General features: G+C 48.6%; 1 protein-coding gene across 2 annotated transcripts in view; it reads right to left on the minus strand.

The window, feature by feature from the left end:
* The window catches only part of LOC140410344 (opioid growth factor receptor-like protein 1), an 88,133-nt gene that overhangs the window by 15,994 nt on the left and 44,875 nt on the right, over positions 1 to 27,264 (minus strand). Inside the window, exons 2-5 of one of the 2 annotated variants that reach the window (XM_072498351.1) lie at positions 23,353 to 23,439; positions 5,351 to 5,432; positions 4,482 to 4,560; positions 4,324 to 4,390 (exon numbers count right to left, since the gene is read on the minus strand). In XM_072498351.1, the coding sequence (XP_072354452.1) occupies positions 4,324 to 4,390; positions 4,482 to 4,560; positions 5,351 to 5,432; positions 23,353 to 23,439 (315 nt within the window). The remainder of the gene's footprint in view (positions 1 to 4,323; positions 4,391 to 4,481; positions 4,561 to 5,350; positions 5,433 to 23,352; positions 23,440 to 27,264) is intronic. The other variant, XM_072498352.1, reaches the window with a different exon arrangement.

The following is a 27,264-nucleotide window of genomic DNA, read 5'->3' on the forward strand; positions in this document are numbered from 1 at the left end:
GAATTGTGGTCACTATCATCAAAGTGCTCACCTATCTCCAAATCTAACACCTGACCTGGTTCATTACCCAGTACCAAATCCAATGTGGCCTCTCCTCTTGTTGGCCTATCTACATACTGTGTCAGGAAACCCTCCTGCACACATTGGACAAAAACTGACCCATCTAAAGTACTCGAACTATAGCGTTTCCAGTCAATATTTGGAAAGTTAAAGTCCCCCATAACAACTACACTGTTACTTTCGCTCCCATCCAGAATCATCTGTGCAATCCTTTCCTCTACATCTCTGGAACTTTTCGGAAGCCTATTCAAATCACCCAACAGGGTGACCTCTCCTTTCCTGTTTCTAACCTCAGCCCATACTACCTCAGTAGATGAGTCCTCATCATACGTCCTTTCTGCCACCGTAATACTGTCCTTGACTAACAATGCCACACCTCCCCTCTTTTATCACCTTCCCTGAGCTTACTGAAACATCTAAACCCCGGAACCTGCAATAACAATTCCTGTCCCTGCTCTATCCATGTCTCCGAAATGGCCACAACATCGAAGTCCCAGGTACCAACCCATGCAAGTTCACCCACCTTATTCCGGTTGCTCCTGGCATTGAAGTAGACACACTTCAAACCATCTTCCTGCCTGCCGATACACTCCTGCGACCCTGAAACCTTACTCATGACCTCCCTACTCTCAACCTCTTGTACACTGGAGCTACAATTCAGGTTCCCACCCTCTGCTGAATTAGTTTAAACCCTCCCGAAGAGCATTAGCAAATTTCCCCCCCAGGATATTGGGGGGGAAATAACATGGATCTGTTACCTGCAAACTAACTTCATCAAATTCTTTGATGAGGTAACAGAGAGGCCTGATGAAGGTCAAGTGTAAATACATATTTATTAAAAGGAGTTTAACAATGTACCATATTGGTTTGCAAAATTAAAGTAAATGGAATTAACTGGCTAAGAGATAGTGAGCAGGCAGCAGATCTCATAGAGAAATGATTATTTTACAGATTGACCTGAGGGGTGACCTGATAAGAGGTCTACAAGATTATAAGAGGCATGGATAGAGTGGATGGGCAGGCACTCTTTCCCAGAGTGGAGGGGTCAGTCACCAGGGGCATAGGTTTAAGGTCCGTGGGGCAAAGTTAAGAGGAGATGTGCAAGGCAGGTTTTTTTATGCAGAGGTTGGCGAGTGCCTGGAACGCATTGCCAAGTGAGGTTGTGGACGCAGATACATTAACGGCGCTCAAAAGGCATCTTGACAAACACATGGGTCGGATATGTATAGAGGGATACGGCACAAGGAAATGCTGAGGGTTTTGGCCAAGGTTGGTATCATGACTGTGCTGTTTTGTTCTTTGTTTTTGATTGGGTGGAGGTGGTGTTTACATGGGATTGCTAATGGAATCATTGTTCTGTTTAGTAATTTATTAATGCTCTGAACTGGTGTATACAGGGTGTAATTTCAAAGTATGCAGATGACATGTAACTCAGAAATGTAGTAAATGATGAGGAGGCTAATAACAGACTCCAGGAGAACAGAGGCAGGTTGCTGAAATGGGCAAATACATGGCTGATAAAATTGAATAGAGAGGAAGTGTGAAGTGATTCATTTTGGTTGACAGAATCAAAAAGAGGATATTAAGCTGACTGGTACAATTTTAAAGGCGGTGTGGAAACAGAGACCTGCGGTGTAATGTATACAACTCTTTAGAGGACAGGTTGAGAGGGCTGTTAAAATGCATGGCTTTTTAAAGATAGAGTACAAAAACATGTTAGGCTGACATTTGTAAAACATTAGTTAGGCTTCAACCAGAGAACTGTTTTTGGTTTGTTAGGAAGGATGTCAAGGAATTAGAGATTTACTGGATTGATACCAGGGAGGTGGAGCTTCTGGTAAATGGAGTGCAAATGGAATGAGATTTGAGAATAATAATAATCTTTATTATTGTCACAAGTAGGCTTACATTAACACTGCAATGGATATAATAAGAATAAACTATTTCTACTGGCATTGAGTCTGTAACCAGAGGAAACAGATATCAGGTAATTAGAAAAAGAACCCGAGGTGCCTTGTAGTAGTGAGCAATGAGTTGTGATCTGAACAGCATTGGCGGAAAGAACAGGGGAAGCAGATTTAAAAAAAAAAAAATTTTAAGGGTTGTCGGCAAATCCGTAAATTGGAAATAGGGTAGCATGGCGGCACAGTGGTTAGCACTGCTGCCTCACAGCACCAGGGACCGGGGTTCGATTCTGACCTTGGGTGACTGTGTGGAAAGAAGAACAAAGAACAACACACCACAGGAACAGGCCCTTCGGCCCTCCAAGCCTGCGCCGATCACTTATCCTATCTAGACCAATATCCTTCTATACCCCGTCTGTTCATGTGTCTCTCCAGATAAGTCTTAAAGGTCGCTAACGTATCTGCCTCAACCACCTTACTTGACAGTGCATTCCAGGCAACCACCACCCTCTGTGTAAATATCTTCCCCGCACATCTCCACTGAACCTATCCCCCCTCACCTTGAACTTGTGCCCCCTTGTAATTGTCATTTCCTCCCTGGGAAAAAGCCTCCAACTGTTCACCCTATCTGTACCCCTAATAATTTTATAAACTTCTATCAGGTCGCCTCTCAGCCTCCGTCTCTCTAGGGAGAATAATCCCAGTTTATTCAATCTCGCCTCATAGCGAATACCCTTCACACCAGGCAACATCCTAGTAAACCTTTTCTGTACTCTCTACAAAGCATCCACGTCCTTCTGGTAGTGGTGACCCGAATTGGACACAGTATTCCAAATGACTGTAACATAATTTGTGCGCTTTTATACTCTATACCCCGTTCTATGAAGGCAAGCATGTTATATGCTTTCTTTACCACTATTTCCACCGGTGCTGCCACTTTTAAGGATCTGTGGGCCTGCACACCCAGATCTCTGTGACTCTATGCTCCTGATGGTTCTGCCATTTATTTTATAGCTCCCATCTGAATTGGATCTACCAAAATGCATCACCTCGCATTTGTCCAACCGCCATTTCTCCACCCAATTTTGCAGCCTATCTATATCCTGCTACATTTTCTGACAATCTTCATCACAATCCGCAACTCCTGCGATCTTAATATCATCCGCAAACTTGCTAATTAGACCCGCTACATTTTCTTCTAAGTCATTTATATATATTACAAACAACAGAGATTCCAATACTGATCCCTGCGGAATACTACTAGTTACAGACCTCCATTCGGAAAAACACCCTTCCTCTGCTACCCTCTATCTTACGGAGTTTAAACATTCTCCCATTTCTCCGCGGGCTTCCTCCGGGTGCTCCGGTTTCTTCCAAAGCTGTGCAGGTTAGGTGGATCGGCCATGCTAAATTGTCCCTGAGTGTCTAAAAGTCAGGTGGGTTTATTGGGATAGGGTGGGGAGATGGCCTAGGTAGGGTGCTCTTTCAGAGGGTCGGTGCAGATTCGATGGGCCGAATGGCATCCTTCTTCTGCACTGTGGGAGTTGTATGATCTGTAGGATTACGGCGAATAGAGTAGAGTCGTTGGAAATAATTGAATATCTCTTTCAACGAGCCAGCAGAGGGAAAATGGATTCTTGTTCTGTATCATTCTACAATTACTCACTGCACACAATGTCCTCATACACACTCAACTGCTAACTAGAAGTTGGCGATGTGACCCATTGATCACAGGGTTCAAAGTCAGATTTAACAGGCTGGAACGTGAAGGAAGGAATTAGCACCACAGACACTAAAAAGGCTGCTTGGATAAGACACACATGCATGCCTGTGCATATGTGTGTATGTGAGAATGTTTAACATGTGTGAAAAAGTGCACGGATATTTAATTCCTGAAATAACAGTGCTTTCAAGCTCGGTCGATGCTTTAGTGAAATACACAAATATAGTACTAAGTCATAAAAATTGGAGAAAGCTGATTCAATCATGGTTTTGTGTTGAGTTGGATCATTTGATGTATATGACAATGCTGATTCAGTATCGATGGGACAATGGGTTGAGAGACAGAGGGGAGAGGAAGTCCCAGTCCTCATTCCAATCTTTCCTGCTGGTAAGTGGACTTAATTGGATGTTGAATGCAGCCAGCATTGGGCTGGGCTGAGCTGGACTGTTATGCCCTCATATGGTACTCTGGTCCTTCCTATCTGGGCTCACATCATAAAGTATTGGTGCAAGGTGTGGCCGATATCCATCTGAACAAGAATCAGCAGCTCGGGAGAGGAAAGGACAGACGTAATGGACAAGGATTAGGAGAAGGAGAGACAATAACCTCAAACCAGATCTAAACGCTTGAATTTACCTTAATCTCTTCTGTCGTCAGTTCTTCAGCATGCCAGTTCAGGCCTGGTTCTCGCAATGGGAACAGCCTATTAATGAAAAACATTAGTTACAAATTGCATACAAAAGCTGAGGGGAAAACCTCAATTACATTGCAAGAGTTAAAAATATGATGCCAACCATTGAATATAGGTGTGGTTGTGTTCGAGCTTGTCATAATCTCCATTCCACTTGGTGAGGATTTCATCGATATAAACACCTATACACAAAATATATATATGTATACAAACAAACAATATTTTAACTGTCTACAATAGGATTATAAGAGGCACAGGGAAAGGCACAATAAAGATTTACAAAGATGATACCAGAATTGTAAGGTTATGGCTAACGTTCCCTCTAAGCATAGTATTCGCTAAGGTGCTACGCAGATGCACACAAATTGGTCCCTTTAAGATGCAAACATGGGACAATGCTAAAATATTTAAAATATTTACAATGCACACATTGTAAAACAGGCCAAACACATCAAAGGTATTCCAAGGGATTATCAGTTATAACCATCAGGAAAGCTTGAACAGGTTGGGGATCTTTTATCCAGAAAATAGGACATTGAACGGTGATTGGATTCAGGTCTTTAAGATTATGAAAGGGTTTGACAGGGTAGACGTGGAGAAGATGTCTCTGCTTATGGGAAGGCGAAAACTAGGGGCCAGAAAGATAAAATAGTCACTACTAAATCTAGCGGGGAATTCAAGAGAAGGCTCTAGGGGCTGGTTTAGCACAGTGGGCTAAACAGCTGGCTTGTAATGCAGACCAATGCCAGCAGCTTGGGTTGAATTCCTGTACCGGCCTCCCTGAACAGGCGCCGGAATGTGGCGACTAGGGGCTTTTCACAGTAACTTCATTAAAGCCTACTTGTGACAATAAGCGATTACTATTATTTATTCAGAGTGGGTAGAATGTTAAGAAGCTTGATAGGTATATGAATTAACTGGTAATCAACCTGTTGAATTCCAGAGGGGTGATCTGCAGAGCTCTCCACTTACCATCCGGTTTCATGGCAATTTCCCTTGTATAAAACTTGAGATTGGCATAAGTGCTGAAGAATTTGGTTTCTCGTGATTTTGCCTGAGTATAAATCACAAACAATTAAACATACACAGCTTTCACCACTGATAGAAATCTACTTTTCTTATAGGTAATAAAAGTTTAAAGGAAGAAATGATTTAGTGACATTATACTATTAAAAAATCATATATTAGCCATGACAGCAGAGAATGCTGAGAGCATGGGGAAAAAAATCAGATAAGGAAGTCAGTTTGAAAACTGACTATCCACATTGCAGAGTAAACTCATTTGTTATCATTACTGGGCAAACCTCTCAGTTCTAGAAAACATGGTGGGAAACAGGTGGTTTGATCACACCATATTATGGAAACAAAGAAATTCTCCCATGCCCCATTATCGCTTAAAACTTGATAGACAGACATTTCGGTCGAATTAGATGAATTATAATTATTTTAACCCAATCACAGTCAGAAATGGGACATAAAGATTATATCCTTAGGAGACCGGAAGAGAACCCTCTCTCTCTGAATTCACCTTTAACCTAACCTTTGAAACCTATTTTTACTTTGCTTTGCAAACATGTATTTCCTTTTGTTTCATTTTTGTATTGTGCATTTTGATCGGAAGAAATTACCACAAACTGAATTGTATTATGAATTCAACTCAACCATCTGTATTTACGTAGGACAAACAAACTTTCTAGATTCTGTATTCGCATAAAATTTGACTTGATCAGTAGACTTTTAAACTGACACAAATAAAGCTATACTTTACTTCACCCAAGAAGCTCAGTCTCAAGTTCTGTCGATTAATATATAGTGAGGAGACACATAAATATATTAACAAAGTACAGATCCATCAATTGGCGTAGTCTGCAAATGGTAGAGGGGAGAATTGACGGAGTCGGAAGAATGGAGTGGCCCGAAGGCAGGCCGTGCCGGAGGTGCCCCCAAATAATGGTGCGGCCCAAAGGCAGAATTGCAGACTGGACGACCGGAAGACGTCAATCCGAAAATCGGATAGACTGAGGTAAGACATCAATTTTGCCTCAATTAAAGTTTCAAGCCGCAATGGCTCGCGGAACTTACATTAACCGACAAAAGAGCCTTAGAAGAAAAGGCTGACATATTGTGTGTTGCAAGTACTTTAGTCAGTTATTTATTGGCAAAGTTAAAAGGGACGACAGTACAAAGTCCCCACTGCTTCGAATTTGTGTGGAAGAGTCAAAAGGGTCGGAAAAAAAAAGGGTCCCCACTCCTAAGTTTTGCGGAAGAGTTATGGGGGACAATAGTCCTAAAAAAGCCCCCATTGCTTCCAAGGGTGCAGCAGAGCTTCCCTCAGTCTCGAGGGGCAGCCGAGCTCCACCAGTTAAGTCTACTGAAAATTTGTTCAGAGATCTCAAATCTCCTATTAATCAACAGTTTGATTTGTCCGAAGCAAATGCGGAAATTGAATTAAAAACATTATCAAGAGCAAATGGTCCCTTGGAAATATAAAGAGAGTTTGGGGGAAAACTACCCGAATATTCCTTCAGCGTATGAAAGGTCATAAAGAATTACAGAGAGGAAAGTTGGCGAAGCCGTCAAATCTGTTTTTAAAACCTCAGCTATATCTCAATTCTCCAAAGCAAACAACTCCACCACAGGTGGAAGCAGAAATAATTCTACACCCACCCGAGAATGAGCTGTTTTCTCACTCTGTGGCCGAAAACATTCTGCTAACCCCACTTCAAAAGCCTCCCGGAGCAGGCTCCGAGATTATCACTACACGAGGATCTGTACAAAGGAATCTAGTTAACTTGAATGATGATAGTGACATAAAAGACAAACCTAGTGGCAGGACTAACCCCACCAACAGTAACAACCGAAAATGATGTATTAAGATTCAACCCACCTAAAACTGCCTGTGGAAAAATAACAGCCTGTGTTCAAAAGCATTTGGAGGATGTCACAGGCGATGAGGAAAGGTTTGAATCAGTTTCGAAGGAGCTTTCTGGAATGGAATTCCAGGAAGCAGAGAGGATTTTGGATACAAGTAACCGAGAACCATTTAAAACCACTTTTGTCGCTGGTTTGAGACCTGAAGTGTCTCATGCCCTAAACATGGTTTTTCCTGAATGGGAGCTAGAGGGTACTACCTCCAGGACCTTCATAGAACAATGCACTCAACTGGACCGTAGCTTGGAAGTTAAAAACCTCAGCCCCAGCCCGAAGCAGCAGCCGAAAGCAGCAGCTACTGCCAGTAGCACAGCAACCCCAGCAGAAATTACTCTGCCTCCTCCTCTGGTAACACCAACCCTGACCACTGTTCTTACTCCAATAAAGGATTCCAGAAAAGAGAGGGGATGTCTTTTTTGTGGTGAAGACGGCCATTTTGCGAATTCATGCCCTTTCAGATAGGGGTTCAGATTACATGACTACAAAATGGATTCCTACGATCGAGACCCGCCCCTGACTCATTCAGGGATCCGCCCCAAGAGGGCGCAGCACGACGCGAACCAACATCAGCAGTTTTGAAAGAAATTAATTTTTACTTCCGCCATGCAAACACCGTAAATTCATCATCTTTGCTCCTTGGGAAAGAGCAAGAGGGGGAGAAGACAAAAAAAAATAACAACACGATTTTGTGGAAGTAACAGAGGCACCTTCAGCCAGGAAGACTACAGCCACCCAACACAATAGTTCCCTCCCAGGAAAGCCAGACAGTGATGCTTTACTTAGTTATTGTCAAAAATTAACAAATGTTGTCAGTTCTGCTTCTCAACAGGTTTTGGCGGCCCAGCAAATCCATCTACATAAAAGAACTACAGCACAAGTCAGTAGAGGACAAGTGGGAATATCCTTACTTGAAGTGCGCGTACCAAAATCAGAAACTGTAAAAATGTTTGCCACAATATTGATTTTCAGTTGCATGGTCTGCCTGGCAGGCCTTCCTTTTAACACTTCAGAAACAGATATTTTTCATTTACTGGAAATGAAATACAGGCTTGTGTCTCAAAGGAAAACCCCATCTGTGAAAAAGCATTTTTGCAAACTTTAAACTTTAAACCAAGAGCACGTTGATAAGGACAAGTCAAGAGAGAGGTTTTGAAAGTAAGCAACCCATGCTTAGGTCAGACTGTTCCAAAACAAAGACCCGTTTGCCAGCAATCCAATTTTAACTCCCGAGTCCATTTGGGTGATAAAAAAATGTTGATCATATAGAGAGATGCAAATGGCATAATTCCAAGTTCTCCGCCCAATCTCCACCCCTTTTGTTTCTGGAGGGAAATTAACCATTTCAGCAGGCATGTTGATCTGTTAGGATGGCACTTGACTATTTGCGAGCTGAAAAAGGTGCCACCTGTGCCCTGATTGGTGCAGAATGTTGCACCTACATCCCAGGTAATTCAGAAGATGTCAAAGACTCGGCAATACACATCCAAGACAAAGTTAAAAAACTTGGCCAACCCTCTGATTACACTCTTTGGGGTTGGCTTTCCAGATGGTTTGCGTGGCACAGGAATTAACATCATTCAGGGACTTTTCCTACTTTGCATATTTGGACTTATCATTTACGTACTGATGTGGCTGATCAGATTCTTTGGCTAATGCATGCCTACCCATAGTGTCCCACCAATCCAGATGGTTCACAGTAATCCATATGCACCACCAGCCAATAACATCGAAATGAGCAGTTTCTGTTGAATTATTATTTACTGCATTGTTATTGCATTATTAATAAATGTATTACAGAATTACATAATCAATTTTAATAATCATTTTACCAATATTACTAAATCAGTTACTCAATTTCAATTAGTAATGATTTGTTATTTTACTGTATAATCATTTTATTTGTATGCATGAAATATTACCAGAATGTTTATAACGCTTTGCAAAGCTTTGCCCGCTCCATTGTTGAAGGCTGTTCTCAAACAAGTGATCCATTAAAGATAACGTGAATGAGTCCCTTTCTACGCTTATCTCTATCCTACTGCATTTCTTCCTTAATTTCTATTTTCTTTTGATTCATCTTATTTAATCTTTCGAATAATCAAAGGGGGGACTGATAGAAATCTACTTTTCTTATAGGTAATAAAAGGAAGAAATTATTTAACTAACATTATACTATTAAAAATCATATATCAGCTATGACAGCAGAAAAGGCTGAGAGCATGGAAAAAGATCAGATAAGGAAGTCAGTTTGAAAACTGACTATCCACATTACAGAGTAAACTCATTGTTATCATTACTGGGCAAACATCCCAGTTTTAGAAAACATGGTGGGAAACAGGTGGTTTGATCACACCATATTATGGAAACATATAGAAATTCTCCAATGCCCCATTATCTCTTAAAACTTGATAGACAGACATTTCAGTCGAATTAGATGAATTATAATTATTTTAACCCAATCACAGTCAGAAAGGGGGACAGAACCTTCAAGATTATGTTTTCCTTATGAAACAAAATTGGCCGGGTGGTTAACAGTAAGGTTGACTGTCTTGGGTCACAGGAAGATATAAATGGGATGGTCAAATGGGCAGACAAGTAGCAGATGGAATTTAACCCTGAAAAGTGAGAGGCGATACATTTTGGAAAGAGAAATATGACAAGGAATGGCATGTCACTGGGAAATTCTGAGGAACAAAGGGACCTTGGCTTGATTGTCTATCGATCTCTGAAGATGGGACAGGTTAATAGGGCGTTGAAAAAGGCATACGAGTCACTTGCCTTTATTAATCAAGGCATAGATTACAAAAGTAAGGTGGTCATTTTGGAATTGTACAGAACTTTGGTGAGGCCACAGCTGGAGTACTGTGTGCAATTCTGGTCGCCACATTATAGGAAGAATGTTATTGCACTGGAGGCTTAGCAGAGCAGATTCAACAGGATGTTGCCTGAAATGGAACATTTAAATTATCAGGAAAAGGTTGGATAAGCTTGGGTTGTTTTCGTTGGACCACAGAAGACAAGAGGGGCAACCTGATCGAGGTGTACAAGATTATGAGGGGCAACGACAGGGTGGATAGGGAGCAGTTATTCCCTTTAGTTGAAGGGTCAGTTATGGGGGACACAAGTTTAAGGGGAGGGGGGAGAGGCAAAACATTTTTACCCAGAGGGTGGTGATGGTCTGGAATGCACTGCCCGGGGAGGTTGTAGAGGCGGGTTGCCTCACATCCTTTAAAAAGTACCTGGAGATTTCCGGTGGCGGGTGCGAGCAGAGTGGTTGCGCTGGAGAGAGGCTCCCGCCGGTTGGTGGCATTTCGGCGTTTTCCGGGGGCTTCCCCGTGGTTCGCCGGTCGCAATTTCTTCGGCTGTTGGGGCCTCAGGGATGGGTGCCGGACGGGCAGGTGTGGCACCGATGGGGACCCCCGTGGCCGGAGGAGCAGGGGCATCGAGCCCGAAGCAAGCGGCGAGGCCGGAATCCAGCACAGATGTAGAGGGGGAGCGGCGCACACCGGGTGGCCGCCGCTGAAAATGCGTGTTTGGGATGTTTGAAATTTGGTCCCAGGAGAAGAGATGTTTGATTTGAACTTTATTTTAAAAGTTTATTATTATTATTTTTTATTATAAATTTTATTTTTAAAATAATTTTTCATTTTTAAATTTAAAATTTTTTTTTTATTTTATTATTTATCTCGAGATTGAAGAAGGAGAAAAATATTAAGTGGGCAAGTGATGCCAAAATCAGCTGTGAAGAAGGGAGAAAACGCGGGTTCGCCGCCAAAGGAAATGACCACCAAAAGCGCTGACAAGATGGCGGATGCCAGGCCGCGTGGTGGGGCCGCACTGCTTACAGTAGAAAGGATGACCGCGGTGATGGCTGTGAAGCTGGAGAAGCAGTTTGCGAGGCACATGTAGGCGTTGAGGAAGGAGAGAGAGGTCGCACTCAGATCAGTGGAGGAGGAGGTAATTGCCCCGGTGAGGGTGGATGTGGCAAAAACAGGGTGAAAAGAACTGTGACCAGCTCACCTCGATGGGAGACGAACTACAGAGGGTGATGGCGTTCAACAGAGGACTCCGAGAAAAGCTTGGAGGACCGCTCGAAGCAGCAAAATCTGAGAATTGTGGGCTTGCCTGAAGGGGCAGAGGGCTCAAGGCCAACTGAGTACTTTGCGAAGAGGCTGGCGGAGTTGATGGGGGAGGATGAAGACCCCTCCCCGTATGAACTGGACCGAGCTCATCGGTCGGTAAGGCCGAAACCCAAAGTAAATGAGCCACTGAGAGCAGTAATTATCTGCTTCCAGAAATACCACATGAAGGAGAAGGTGTTAAACTAGGTGAAGCAGTCGCATTTACCAGGACTTGACGGTGGGGTTGGCAAAGAGACGAGCGGTGTTCAGCCGAGTGAAGGCAGCACTGTACAACAAGGGACTGCGATTTGGTATGGTTACCCTGCAAAGCGGAGGGTGACGTACAACGCCAAAGATTTCTATTTTGAAACGGTTCATGAAGGCAGAAGGCTTGGGACAGAAGTGAGGAGTGGAGCTGGAAGAGAAATTGTGGTGTAGCCATCTAAGATGGCCACCTGCAAAGGACCATGGGAATTATGGCCAACCCAGGACTCACGACAGATACACTGTCTATGTGTATCTAAAACACAGGTAACCAGACCTGACCGAAACCCCCGCTCGACTACATTTCAATGGCCCATTTTCCCAGGACAATAGAACTCCAATCAAGCAACCGGTACAGTCACAGACTGATCGGCGCCACTCCCTTGCTCAGAAAGCACAACTGCCAAGGTTAATGACCGCTGAGGACCCGCCCAGCTACCAAGGCAACCCCCCCCCCCTTTATTGGCCAAAATCGAAAAGAGTGATCAGAGCCCTGTCGAACTATTGGGTCCAAGGTTAAGGACCGCCCCAAAGAGCGTGAAATCCCAAAGGGATAAAAGAGGACACAGCCATGTGTTCTGTCTCTTTTGGATCCGGCCTGTGCCAACCCAATTGCAGCAGGAACAGCCAGCTAAGTTCAAGACCAACGATCGCTACCTGACGGATGAGCCCAGCAGAGACAGAGCCACTTTCTTCGAACCAGCCAAGTGAAATCCAGATAAAGGCATTATCCATTTGCACAGTGCCGGTTGCCCTGAAGTTAAGTATAGGCTTTTGTAGCTGATAGGTGTAGTTTACCTCATAGTAGTATTGTGTATGCATGTTGAGATAACTCTTGTGTATGTAAGTAAACCATATTTTGAACTAACTACTGGTTGTGTGGTCATTTGATCAATATAAGGGATAGGCTTGTGATTCACCGAGATAAATAAATAGAGTAACAGTAGACTGTGATTGGGGAGCTGGAATTCTTTTCATTGACCTGTATTGTAACTTACTTGACTTCACATTGTTATAGAGTTTAAGTTTTTGTTTGGTTTGATTGGCATTTTTGCTTCTTTTTTGTTGTTGTTGCAACGGTTATATGTTATTTCATTGAATTGCATGGGTTAGATGGTTTTTCTTTTTCTTCTGGGACTGGGTGGGAGGGGACAGTATGCCTTTTTGGGGGAGAGGGGGATTACCCGCGCTAACTAACGAAAGTCGGCGCGTGACGGAGGTGAGGAGAGAGGAGGGCTGCGGACATTGGAGCCTGGTTAGCAGGTTTCGAAGGGCCTACGAGGCGAGCAACTGGGGGAGGGAGGGGGGTGGAAAAAGAGGATCGATACTGGGTGAGATTGTCTCCAGGGGAAGTGCAGGGGGGGATTCTGGGAAGGGGTTCAATGTTAATAATGGAAACGGACGGGTCAGGCTTATGGGGCAGGGTCAGGCTTTTGGGGCAGGGCCCGGTGGTATGATGATGGTGGATAAGAAGGGTGGGGGGGGGGGGGGGTGAGAGACGCCCAGTTAGGATAATCACGTGGAATGCGAGGGGGCTGAGCTGCCCAGTCAAGGGTGCTTGCGCATTTTAAAAGTTTGAAAGCCGATGCAGCAATGCTGCAGGAGACTCACCTGAGGGTGAAGGACCAGGTGAGACTGAAGGTGGGCTGGGCTAGTCAGGTGTTTCACTCTAGATATGACGGAAGGGTTCGAGGGGCAGCAGTAATAGTCAGCAAAAGAGTACGCTTCCAGATGGAGAAGGTGGTGGCAGATCAGGGGGGTAGATATGTAATTGTGACAGTGGCGCTGGATGGGAGATTAGTGGCGCTGTTAATGTATATGGTCCCAATTGGGACGATGTGGGATTCGCGAAGGTGTGCGGGACCATCCCCGACCTGGACACACACAAACTGATAGTGGGGGGAGGGGCCTGGAACTTGGTGCAAGAGCCAAAATTGGACAGATCACGGCCGCGCTCGCCGGTCCCGTCCGGGAGGGGTGGGGGTGGAGGGGGGTTATTGGTGGAAATGGGAGGGGTGGACCCTTGGAGGTTTCTGCACCCGAGGGAACGGGAGTACTCGTTTTGCTCAGCAGTCCATAAGGTATACTCGCGGATTGACCTTTTCATGGTGGGGAAGGCACTGCTGGCTGGGGTTAAGGGGTCGGAATACTCGGCAATTGCAGTGTCAGATCATGCTCCGCATTGGGTGGATATGGTTCTGGAGAAGGGGATTGTACAGAGACCAGGGTGGAAGTTAGATGCGGGACTGTTGGGGGACGGGGTCCTGTGACAAAATTGAAAAAGTAATCGAGGAATATATAGGTTTTAACCTCACGGGTGAGGTGCCAAAGGCTTTAAAAGCTTAAAGGCTTTGGGAGGCTTTAAAGGCGGTGGTGAGGGGTGAGGTGATCTTGTTCAAGGCCAGGGTGGACAAAGAGGAGAGGTTGGAGCGGCAGACGGTAATAGATGAGATGCTGGAGGTAGACAGGAGGTATGCAGAAGATAGGGACCCAGCGCAGTTGGAAAAGAGGAAGGAACTCCAGGTGAGCTTTGACCGACTATCTACCAGGAAGGCATGGAGAGAAGGTATGTTGGTGGGTCAGCTCCGTAGGGAGGCTGCGGCAAGGGAAATTGTCCAGGTGCGGGACAGGGCAGGGAAGTTGGTGGTAGCTCTAGATCAGATTAACAAGGTCTTTAAGGAAATCTATGAGAGATTGCATAGGTCAGAGCCACCTAGGGGAGGCCGGGAGATGCAGGAATATCTAGATGGGCTGGAGTACCCGAGGTTAGGGGAGGGGCACAGGGCTACATTAGAGGGGGCGATAGTGGAGCAGGAGGTAAATAATGCGATTGGGAGGATGCAGTCAGGAAAGGTGGCAGGGCCGGATGGGTTTCCGATGGAATATTATAAAAAATTCAAAAATAAGCTGGTACAGCTGATGGTGGGGATGTTTGAGGAGGCAATAGGGAAGGGATATTACCACAAACTTTGGGGCAGGCATCGATTTCGCTGTTACTCAAGAAAGATAAGGATCCGAGTTGCGTCCCGTTCTCCGAATTGAACGTGCGCCTAAGAGCGCGAACCTCCCTGATCACAGCAGGAGAGGGCGGCGGCAGAAGAGGAGTGGCAGAAGAGGAGGAGCGGCGACCCCCCCCCTCCGCGGAGCTGGAGACGAAAGTGCTCGGGATCAGAGCCAGCGACCAGGAGAGAGAGCGATCCCCCCCACGGACCAGTGGCGACCACGTGGTGAGCGGTGAGACAAAGGGGGACTCCCATCCAGAACACAAAACTTCTCCCGCGACCCGCCCTGACCCAGTGAAAGAGAGAAGTGAACATAGGAGCAGAAGGAGAAGGGGAAGAAAAAAGAGAAAAGAAAAGAGAGGGGAGGCAAGGGAACCAATTACAACCCCCCACCCCCCTAAAGCAAAGGGACAGCGACACGCAAGCAGCAACGGTGAGGGGAAAGCACAGGAGCGGCGGATGCGCAGACAGGCAGCCCAACAAAACGAGACGGAGGTTCAAGCGAGTCTGAAAGGGAAAAGGATGGCGGAACAAACAGCGGAGCGGGAGCAGGACGCAGCGCCCAGCATAAAGAAGGCACTCTGGTCGGAGCTCCAAGCAATGGTGAAGGAGGCGCTGGCGGAGACGACGCACAAAATACAGCAGACCATCAAAGGCCTGGAAAGGAAAGTGAAGGCGCAGAAAAATACGATTCTGGAGTTGGAGAGGGCCGCCTCGGACCAGAGCGACAGGGTGATAACCCGAGAAGCCGAGGTCAAAAGGTTAGTAACGGCCCAGGGGAGCCCAAGAGGAAAGTGGAGGACCAGGAAAATAGGTCCACACGGCAGAACATTGGAATAGTGGGTCTGCCAGAGGGGAGGGAGGGTAGAGACCCAACAGACCACATCACCCAAATGATGGGCAAGCTAGTGGGGAAGGAGGTATTCCCAAACCCACCAGAAATAGACGCCCTGTTGCTCCGACCCAAGCCCAAAGCCGGGAACAGCCCAGAGCGATTATCGCAAAGCTGCACCGGTTCCAAGACCGGGAGAAAATCCTAAAGTGGGTCCGGCAGAGCCCACGAAATAGAGCACGTGGGAAGGGAAGACCAGAAGGGTGTATCAGGACACTGGGGCGGACCTGGCCAAAACAAGGGCTGAGTTCAACAAGGCCTGAGTTCAACAAGGCGAAATCAGCACTGCACAAAAGCAAGGTGAAATGTGGGATGTTATTCCCGGCCAAACTCTGGGTAACATTTCCGGGGCAAGAGCTGTATTTTAACACCCCAGCAGCGGCTGATGAGATTGTTCGAGCGAACAAACTGGGGGAGGAGCAGATGAATGACACGGGGATGGAAAAGGAAGGGAAAACCCGGAAAAGAGCGGAGGACAGACGGGGAGATTGGAGCGAGTGAAATGAGGGTGAGAAAAGTAGACAGGAGAGCGAGACAAAGGCCAGTAGGAGGAAGGTTAAACAGGGCCAGAACTGGGCGAATACTGGGAGGAGGACCACTGTATTAGCGATGAGGGCCAGCATGGGAGGGCAGGAAGGAAGGAGGGCCACAGCGTGCCTCTCAGGAGAGAGGGAGTGCCTAGCACAAGGAGGGGAGGGGGGCAAGGAGTCGAAGGAAGCATGCAGAACAAAAGGGAAGTAAAGGGAAAGGTGAGATAGCAAAGCAGTACCTCGGCAGGCATGGAGCAGGGCGAGGAACCAAGAGGGTGCCACAAACAGCCACTCGGGAGGGCATCAGGCGAAGGGAGACCCCGGAGTGCAGGGGCGCACCCACGTGGCGTACACACACACATTGCCCCTGGACAAAGGGAAACCCCGGAGCACTGGGGTCCGACCTCGTGGTGAGAGCGGCGACCCTGGCCATTCTGGCGGCCCTCTAGCAAAGGGAAACCTGAAGTGCAGGGGTGCGTCCACCATGTAAGTATGGGAGATCCTGCAGGACCGGGGGGTCAGAAACCCCCCACCAGGATTGTTACCTGGAACGTAAGGGGACTCAACGGCCCAGTGAAAAGATCCAGAGTCTTCGCTCACCTAAGAAGCCTGAAAGCAGACATAATCTACCTACAAGAGTCGCACCTGAGGGAGAAGGACCGACTGCTGGTCAGGAAGGACTGGGTGGGACAGACATACCACTCATGCTACGGGACGAGGGCTGGGGGCGGGGGGGGGGAGAGGACGAGGTTTACGGAAACCAAGACAGTTACGGATCCAGGGGGACGGTACGTCATGGTCAGCGGTGTCCTGGAAGGGGCACCGGTCGTACTGGTAAATGTGTACGCTCCCAACTGGGACGACTCAGAATTCATAAAGAAGACCATGGCGGAAATCCCTGACCGTGACACACACCGACTGATCATGGGGGGCGACTTTAACTGCGTACAGGGCCCACTGACCGACAGATCAAACCCCAGAACGGGGGAAAAGTCTGGCATGGCTAGGGAGCTAGGGGCCTTCATGGAACAGATGGGGGCGGTGGACCCATGGAGGCTCCTGCACCCAGGAGAAAAGGAGTTCTCGTTCTCTTCGCAGTGCACAAGATAGACACACGGATCGACTTCTTTGCAGTGGGGAAATCGGTGCTTTCAGGGATAACGGGAACGGACTAATCCGCGATCGTCATCTCCGACCACGCTCCACACTATATGGATGTGAGGTTGGAGACAGGCCGGGCCCAGCGCCCCACGTGAAGGCTAGACACGGACCTCTTGGCCGACAAGGCCTTCTGCCAAACAATATCGCGGGCCATAGGCGATTACGTTAGTAACAACCAAAATGGGGGGGGACCTTCTACGAACACGGAGATAAGGCTGGCCGCCTACTGGCTCACCAGCTGAGAAAGCAGGCAGCCACGAGGGAAATAGCACAGGTTAAGGATAGCAGAAGCAGACTGGTAACAGAGCCAAAGGAGGTCAATCGGTCTTTTGAGACCTTCTATCGGGGACTGTACACCTCCGAGAACCCCAACAGGGGCGCGGGAATGAAACAGTTCCTAGACAGACTGGAACTACCAGTGGTGGGGGAGGACAGACCGGGGGAGCTGGAAGCACCAATAGACCTGGGAGAAATCATGCTCCATGCAGCTCCATGCAGGCGGGGAAGGCACCGGGACCCGATGGGCTCCCAGCGGACTTCTACAAAATATTTGCACCAGTCCTGGCCCCACACCCAAGGGACATGTGTGCGGACTCACTGGCAGGGGGCACCCTACCCCCTACGCTAGCGCAGGCCACAATCTCATTGCTACCCAAAAAAAGATAAAAGCCCGAGGGAATGTGGATCATACAGACCCATTTCACTGCTGAACGTGGATGCGAAAATACTCGCAACGGTCCTGGCTGGAAGGCTGTGTACCAGAGGTGGTCGCAGAGGACCAAACGGACTTTGTCAAGGGCAGGCAGCTCACAGCGAATATCAGGCGGTTGCTGAATGTGATAATGACCCCCCCGCCCCCGCACCCCCCCCCGGGGAGAGAACACCAGAGGTGATCGTCTCCCTGGGAAAGGCCTTCGACAGAGTCGAATGGAACTACCTCCTTGAGATACTGGAACGGTTTGGGCTAGGAGCGGGATTCACTGCCTGGGTGAGGCTCCTTTACAACACTCCCAGAGCGAGTGTCCGAACTAACACCACCAGCTCTAAATACTTCCAGCTACAGAGAGGAACAAGACAGGGCTGCCCCTTGTCCCCACTCTTGTTCGCGCTCGCGATCGAACACCTGGCGATGGCCCTACGGGACGCAAAAAGCTGGAAGGGAATCCGGAGGAGACAGAGAGCACAGAGTTTCACTTTATGCAGATGACCTGCGCCTCTATGTCTCGAAGCCACAGGAGGGACTGAAGGCAATACTGCAAATACTGGAAGAGTTTGGAACCTTCTCGGGCTACAAACTTAACCTGGGCAAAAGTGAGGCATTCCCAGTGAACCCAAAAGGGGGAGGGACAGAGGTGAAGGGGCTCCTATTTAAAACGGCCCAGAACAGGTTCCGTTACCTGGGGATCCAAATAGGCAGAGACTGGACACAGATCCACAAGTGGAACCTGACCTGCCTGGTGGAGGAAGTAAGAAAAGACCTTCAACGGTGGGGCTCACTCCCACTCTCCCTGCCGGGAAGAGTGCGGACAATCAAGATGAACGTACTGCCAAGGGTCCTCTTCCTGTTTAGATCCATCCCGATCTTCATCCCCAAGGCCTTTTTCCAAAACATAGACAGTCTAATCAAGGTGTTTGTGTGGAGGGGGTAAGAACCCGAGAATTCCCAAACCGACATTGCAAAGAGGAAAAGTCAAAGGCTTTACCGAACCTCCAATACTACCACTGGGCAGCAACGGCAGAAAGTGTGAGGGGATGGGTACAAGAACCCGACACAGGTTGGGTACAAACGGAGGAGGCATCCTGTAAAGGAACGACCCTCCGGGCCCTGGCAACAGCAGCACTCCCATCCTCCTCAACAAGGTACACAACGAGCCCAGTGGTAGCAGCCACACTGTGAACATGGACCCAGTTGAGACAGCACTTCGGGAAAACCAAAACGTCACCCAGTGCCCCCATCTGCGGCAATCACAAACTCCCCCCAGCCATGCTAGATACCACCTTCAAAGGATGGAGGCGGGACGGGGGCACATTGACGGTCGGTGACTTCTACGTGGGGCGCAGACTGGCGACGCTGGACAAACTGACGAGGAAGTGGAAATTAGCAAAAGGACAGGAATTGAGACACCTCCGAATAAAGCACTTCCTCCGCAAAGAGACAGTAGGGTACCCCAGGGCCTCAGAAAGCACACTACTAGAGGTCCTGATAGCCACAAGCAGCGAGAAGGGAGGGCTATGTGGGAAAATATACAGACAGCTACTGGACAGAGCCCGGACTCCACTGGACGGGACCAGACAAAAATAGGACGACGAACTGGGGACAGAGGTGGGATGGAGACTATGGAACGAAGCACTGAGCAGGGTGAGCTCCACCTCCTCCTGCGCAAGGCCAAGCCTAATGCAGCTCAAAGTGGTGCACAGAGCGCACCTGACCAGAACCCGAATGAGCAGCTTCTTCCCGGAGGTGCAGGACCAATGTGAGCGGTGCCAGAGAGGCCCAGCCAACCATACCCACATGTTTTGGGCTTGCCCCAAGCTTGCTGGGTTCTGGACAGCCTTCTCCGAGGCAATGTCCAAGGTTGTGGGGGTGAGGGTGAAGCCATGCCCAATAGTGGCAAACTTCGGGGTATCGGAGCAGCCAGAGTTACACATGGGGAAAGGGGCCAACGCCCTCGCTTTCACTTCCCTCATCTCACGCCGGAGAATCCTGCTCGGCTGGCGATCGGCAGCACCACCGAAAGCTGCAGACTGGCTCACTGACCTCTCGGAATTTCTCCACATGGAGAAGATTAAGTACGCCATCCGAGGGTCAGAGGAAGGCTTCCTGGATACTTGGGGGCAGTTTGTCAGCCTATACCAAAACTTGTTCGAGGCCAGCAGCGAGGAGTAAGCTAAGGGAACCAAAGGACTGCGCAACCCGAGGGGGGTGGCGGGAAAATGTACATGGAGTTAGTTAAATGAAGGACAAAACAAACCTCTGTAAAATAAAGTAAATTAGCACGGGCAAGAGAAATGTAATATATATATATGTATGTACACAGCAAATGTTTATAAATATGAGTAAAGCCAATAAAAAGAGTTTTGAATAAAAAAAGAAAGATAAGGATCCGACGGAGTGTGGGTCGTACAGGCCCATATCACTTTTAAACGTGGACGCAAAGATATTGACTGGCAGGTCGGCTAGAGGAGTGCCTCCCGAAGGTGATAGGTGAAGATCAGACAGGGTTTGTGAGAGGGAGGCAGATCTTTTTGAACATTAGGAGGGTATTAAACGTGGTTATGGTACCGGCGGAGGGGAAGGAAACAGGCGGTTGTGGCATTGGACGCCGAGAAAGCGTTTGACCGGGTAGAATGGGGGTACTTGATGGCAGTTCTAGAGCGGTTTGTAATTGGACACAGATTTGTGGGCTGGGTAAAGCTATTATATAAGGAGCCGAGGGTCAGTGTCCGCAAAAATAACATCAGTTCAGAATACTTTCCTCTCCACCGTGGGACTAGGCAGGGATGTCCCATGCCCCCCCTGCTGTTTGCATTCGCGACTGAGCCGTTGGCCATCGCATTAAGAAGTTTGGGGTATGGAAAGGGACAGTGCGGGGTGGGGATAGAGCATAGGGTGTCCTTATACGCCGATGACTTGTTATTATACATGTCGGAACTGAGTGTGTCAGTAGGGGGGATACTGGAGCTGCTTCAGATGTTTGGATTAAATCTAGACAAGAGTGAATATTTTGTGGTGTCTCGGCCAGGGCTGGGAGCAGGGGTGGGGGGGCTGCCATTCCCCAAGGCAGGGACTCACTTTAGATACCTGGGGGTGCAGGTTGCTCGAGATTGGGGGGGCTCCGTAGGTACAACATTTCTAGTTTGGTGGGCAGAGTGAAAGCTGATCTGGCAAGGTGGGATGGTCTCCCTCTGTCACTGGCGGGTCGGGTACAGGCGGTTAAAATGAATGTGCTGCCGCGATTTCTGTTTATTTTTCAATGCCTGCCGATTTCCCGCCAAAGGCATTTTTTAGAGAGATTGAAGGGATGATTACCTTGATCACATGGGGAGGGAAGGTGGCCAGAATTAAAAAAGGGGCTACTACATAGAGGAAGGCAGGCATTGGGTCTTCCGAACCTGGTGTTTTATTACTGGGCGGCGAATGTGGAGAAGGTACGGAGCTGGGTCAGAAGGGTTGACTCCCAATGGGTCAGAATGGAGGAGAGTTTGGGTAGGGGGTCAGGATTGAAGACGCTAGCGACAGCGCCGCTCCCGATGGGCCCGGGGAGATACTCAGGGAGTCCGGTGATAATAGCTTCATTGAGAATCTGGAGGCAGTTCTGACAGCACTTCAGGTTGGGGGCAGGGTCAAGGGAAATGCCGATTCGGAGGAACCACAGATTTGAGCCAGGGAAGTGGGATGGAAATTTTTGGAGATGGGAGGAGAAAGGAATTAGGACACGAAAAGATTTGTTTCTTGGGGTCGTTTTGCGGGATTGAAGGAGCTGGAAGCGAAGTATGGGCTGGAGCAGGGGAAATATTTAGATTGGCAGGTTCGAGACTTTGCCAGAAAGGAGATACAGAGTTTCCCAGTAGAGCCAGCTTCCACATTGCGGGAGGAGGTGCTGACGACAGGGGGACTGGAGAAGGGGGTAGTGTCGACGGTTTACGGAGCTATTTTGGAGGAGGAGAAGGCGGCGCTAGAAGGGATCAAGGCAAAGTTGGAGGAAGAGTTGGGCGGGGGTGTGGAGGAGGGTTCTGGTGTGAGGTGCTCCGGAGAGTGAATGCCTCCACCTCGTGCGCGAGTTTGGGGCTGATACAGCTGAAGGTGGTATACAGAGCACACCTCACGAGGGCGAGGATGAGCCGATTCTTTGAAAGAGTAGAAGATGCGTGAGAACGTTGCAGGGGAGGCCCCAATAATCACGTTCATATGTTTTGGTCCTGTCCAAAGCTAGAGGATTACTGGAAGGACGTTTTTAGGGTAATCTCTAAAGTGGTGCACGTGAAACAGGACCCGGGCCCTTGGGAGGCCATATTCGAGGTGTCGGATCAGCCGGGGTTGGAAACACGGAGGCAGATGTTGTAGCCTTCGCCTCGTTGATCGCCCAAAGGCGGATCTTGTTAGGGTGGAGATCAACCTCTCCACCCTGCGCCCTGGCGTGGCGGGAGGACCTGCTGGAATTCTTGACGCTTGAAAAGGTCAAATTTGAACAGAGGGGAAGGATGGGGGGGGGGTTCTACAACTCATGGGCGTTATTCGTTATGCATTTTCGAGAATTGGATCACATCGAACATTAGGGGTTTGGGGGGAGGGGGGCTGTGTGTGTGAATGGTGACTATGGGTGATTCCCGATTCCCTTTTGTCATTTGTTTATGTTAACATGCGGGCTAATGTCTGGGGTTTGGTGGGAGGATGGGATCGTTCTTATTGATATGGGGTTTGACATTACATTCGTTACTGATTATTGTTTATTGTTGGGTGTACGTTTGGTAGAAAATGTGAAAAAGGAGAATTATAAAATGTTTTTCTAAAAAAGTACCTGGATGAGCACTCAGCACATCATAACATTCAAGGCGATGGGCCAAATGCTGGCGAATGGGATTAGGTGGGTAGGTCAGGTGTTTTTCATGTGTTGGTGCAAACCTGATGGGCGAAGGGCCTCTTCTGCACGGTATTATTCTCTGATTCTGTGATGTGCTGCTCCCAACCCTCCCCCAGTTTGTTCCACTTAGCCTATCAAATGCTCTCATCAATTTCAACAGCTTGATGAAATCGCCAACTTAAACGGTAACACTTTAGCATCTCTGGTATTATTCTAGTAAATCTCTTTTGTATTCTTTGACATGCTTCTGCAATGGTGTCTAGAACAAGAAATGGCCGACCAACAACCCATGGTCAGAGGGGTGGGGTTGCGTAAGTGTGGGGGTGGGGGGCTTGTGTAAGTGTGGGGGTGGGGGGCTTGTGTAAGTGTGGGGGTGGGGGGGGGGGGTGCGAAAGAACAGAATTATTTTGCAATAATGACATTGACAAATTTCCACCAAATCCATAGTGTGTACTGTGAGCAATTCAAGGAGCAGTAAGATGGCCACTTACTGGGTAGCCATGTCTGTACATGTACAGGTCTCTGGCAGCAAAGAAACTTCTCTTTGGCTTGAAAGATGTGTCAGCTTTATCATCGTTCTGTAAAAGATCAGATTAACCTGGATGAACTCGATGCAAACTGCAAGTGGAGAATTAAAATGACAAGCTCAGTATCTGACTGGAGGTATTCTGTAAATTGGCCACCCAGACCCTGTTTGGTCTCTCTAATGTCGAGGAGGCTGTGTCATAAGCAATGAATACAATAGACTAATTTGAAAGAAGTGCAACTAAATCGCTGCTTCACATGAAGGGATGTTCAGGACATTGGATGGTGGGAAATATTATGTATTTGCATTAATTCTTATTAGCTCTAGTGAAACTCTGTTGTATTAATGTAATCACCAGAAGTGACAACAGGTGCGGGATTCTCTAATCCCGCGGCAGTGTCCACGGCGCCGTAAACGCTGTCGCGTTTTAGGACGTCGTGAACGGGCCGCTGCCAGAACTAATTTTGGCCCCTACAGGGTGCCAGCACGACACTGGAGCGGTTCGCGCCGCTCCAGCTGCCGATCCTGGCACGAACTGTGCGCCGCGGGATCCGCGCATGCACAGTGGCGCCAACGCGCACATGCGCAGTGGCCTCCTTCAACGCGCCGGCCCTGACGCAACATGGCGCATGGCTACAGGAGCCGGTGCGTAGTAAAGGAGGCCCCCAAGCCAGAGAGGCCGGCCCGCCGGTCAGTGGGCCCCGATCGCGGGCCAGGCCACATCGGAGGCCGCTCCCAGAGTCGGACCCCCCCTCTCCCCCACAGGCCGTCACCCGACCCTTTAACGCCGAGGTCCCGCCGGCTCAGAGCAGGTTAGAACGGCGGCGGCGGGACTCGTTTTCTTTCCTTACGGCCGCTTGGCCCATCCGGTCCGGAGAATTGTGGGGGAGGCGGGGGGGGGGGCGTGTCAAGTGGCCCGCGACTGGTGCCGCGCCAACCATGCCGACGTTGGGGTGGCTTGGCCCGTTCACGGGGATTTTCCGGCCTAGCGCTGGGCTGGGAGAATCCTGCTCATGAACCGGGATTCTCCGAAATTCCGGGCAAGTGTTGAGGCCGGCGTAAACACCAGAGTGGTGATCGCCGGTGTCACGGGTCTCCTGGCCCAGCAATTTTCAGGTTTATAGGGTGCTCGCATGGCGCCGGAATGCTGCGCGCTGCTCTGGCGCCGAAAGGTGGCCCTGCATGGCCGGCGCGGGTCCGGGCATGAGTGTGGTTGCCGTCTCCGCGCCGACGCGGAGCAACATGTTGGGGACCAACAGTGGGCCCGTGCGGAAGGCGGTAGGCCCCCTCCAGATCACAGCCAATCGGAAGCCCTCGATTGCGGGCCTGGACCCTGTGGGGGCCCCCCCGTCCACCCACCAGGACGTCAGATCCTCCCGTCCACCCACCAGGACGTCCACAGCGGCCGTGGGTCCGACCTCCCGCCGGGTGGTACCAGGTTTGAACCTCGCCGGCGGGACTCAGCGGAGGTTCGGCCTGTCACCCGTGGAGCATCGCCGGGGGGGCCTATTTCAGCTGCCCCCGACCAGCGCCACGGAATTTCCCGTGCCCCTTGAGATTCTCAGATCCGTTGCGGGCTCAGAGAATCTTGGCCATGGTTTGCCGAAGCTGTGGAAACACATGCAGGAGAAAAAAAATCAAGCTCTAAGTAAAAGAAACAGGAACAAACCAAGGCAGCATTTGATCAAGATCAACGGAAAAGGAAGAGTGTCCATGCTCTACAAAAAGATCAAGGAAAACAAAGCGACTCACAGTCAGAGGAGGAATATCACTGAATGTGCTGGGGATGTTAGGTAACTTCAGGAAATAAATAGTAATATGTATATCCTTGAGGGATATACATATTACAGAGGTGGTGGTGCTGGAAGTTTTAAAGCGCATCCCTGGGACCTGGTGAAATATATCCCAGGGCATTGTATGAAGCTCGGGAGTAAATTGCGGGTCCCCTAGCAGAGAAATTTGGATCGACAGCCACAGGCGCGGTGCCTGAAGATTGGAGGGCAGCAAATGTTGTGCCTTTGTTTCAGAAGGGCCGCAGGGAAAAGAACAAAGAAAAGTACAGCACAGGAACAGGCCCTTCGGCCCTCCAAGCCTGTGCAGACCATGCTGCCCATCGAAACTACAATCTTCTACACTTGCGGGATCTGTATCCCTCTATTCCGATCCTCTTCATGTATTCGTCAAAATGTCCCTTAAACGTCACTATCGCCCCTGCTTCCACCACCTCCTCCAGCAGCGATTTCCAGGCACCCACTACCCTCTGTGTAAAAAACCTACCTCGTAGATCTACTCTACCCTGGGAAAAAGTCTCTGAATATCCACTCTGTCTATGCCCCTCATAATTTTGTAGACCTCATCAGGTCGCCCCTCAACCTCCTTCGTTCCAGTGAGAATAAACCAAGTTTATTTAACCTCTCCGCATAGCTAATGCCCTCCATACCAGGCAACATCCTGGTAAATCTCTTCTGCACCCTCTCTAAAGCCTCCACATCCTTCTGGTAGTGTGGCGACCAGAATTGAACACTATACTCCAAGTGTGGCCTAACTAAAGTTCTATACAGCTGCAACATGACTTGCCAATTTTTATACTCAATGCCCCAGCCAATGAAGGCAAGCATGCCGCATGCCGTATGCCTTCTTGACTACCTTCTCCACCTGTGTTGCCCCTTTCAGTTACCTGTTGACCTGTACACCAAGATCTCTCTGACTGTCAATACTCTTGAGGGTTCTACCATTCACTGTATATTCCCTACCTGTATTAGCCCTTCCAAAATGCATTACCTCACATTTGTCCGGATTAAACTCCATCTGCCATCTCGCTGGCCAAGTCTCCAAACGATCTGAGCCTAGGAACTAGAGACCGATGAGCCTAGGAACTAGAGACCGATGAGCCTAACGTATGTGGTGGATTAGCTGTTAGTGGGTATTCGGAGAGACAGGATCAAAGGCATTTAGAGAGGCAAGGACTGATTAGGGACAATCAGCATGGCTGTGTGATGGAAAGTCATGTCTTATGAATTTGATTGAATTTTTTGAAGGGGTAATCAAGGTGGTAGATGAGGTCAGTGCAATCAATGTTGTCTACATGGACTTTAGCAAGACCTTTGACAAGGTACCACATGATAGGTTGTTGCAGAAGTTTAAATCTCACAGGATCCAGGGTGAGGTAGCCAATTCAATACAAAATTGGCTTGACAACAGAAGACAAAGTGTTGTAGAGGGTTGTTTTTCAAACTGGAGTATTAGTTCTTGCAAGATAAGGGTATTCATGGAGCGGGGAGCGGAGAGAGTGAATGGAGTGTTCAAGACATTTTATAAAAAATTATATGAAGCTCAACCCCCGGATGGGAGGGAGAGAATGATGGGCTTCTTGGATCGGCTGGAATTTCCCAAGGTGGAAGAGCAGGAAAGGGTGGGACTGGGAGCACAGATCGAGGTAGAAGAAGTGGTGAAAGGAATTAGGAGCATGCAGGCGGGAAAGGCCCCGGGACCGGATGGATTCCCAGTCAAATTCTATAGAAAATATGTGGACTTGCTCGCCCCGGTATTGACGAGGACGTTTAATGAGGCAAAGGAAAGGGGACAACTGCCCCCGACTATGTCTGAAGCAACGATATCGCTTCTCTTAAAGAAGCAAAAGGACCCGCTACAATGCGGGTCCTATAGACCTATTTCCCTCCTAAATGTAGATGCCAAGATCCTGGCCAAGGTAATGGCAATGAGAATAGAGGAATGTGTCCTGTCACATTCCCTGTCACTGGCAGGGAGGGTGCAGGCGGTTAAGATGGTGGTCCTCCCGAGATTCCTCTTGGTGTTTATCTTTCAAGTGTCAGTTGAAAGGAATACAGGACCGGCATGTTCCTGTGAGGAAGAAAGA

The sequence above is a fragment of the Scyliorhinus torazame genome, chromosome 4 (assembly GCF_047496885.1).
Source record: "Scyliorhinus torazame isolate Kashiwa2021f chromosome 4, sScyTor2.1, whole genome shotgun sequence".
Lineage (NCBI taxonomy): Eukaryota > Metazoa > Chordata > Chondrichthyes > Carcharhiniformes > Scyliorhinidae > Scyliorhinus > Scyliorhinus torazame.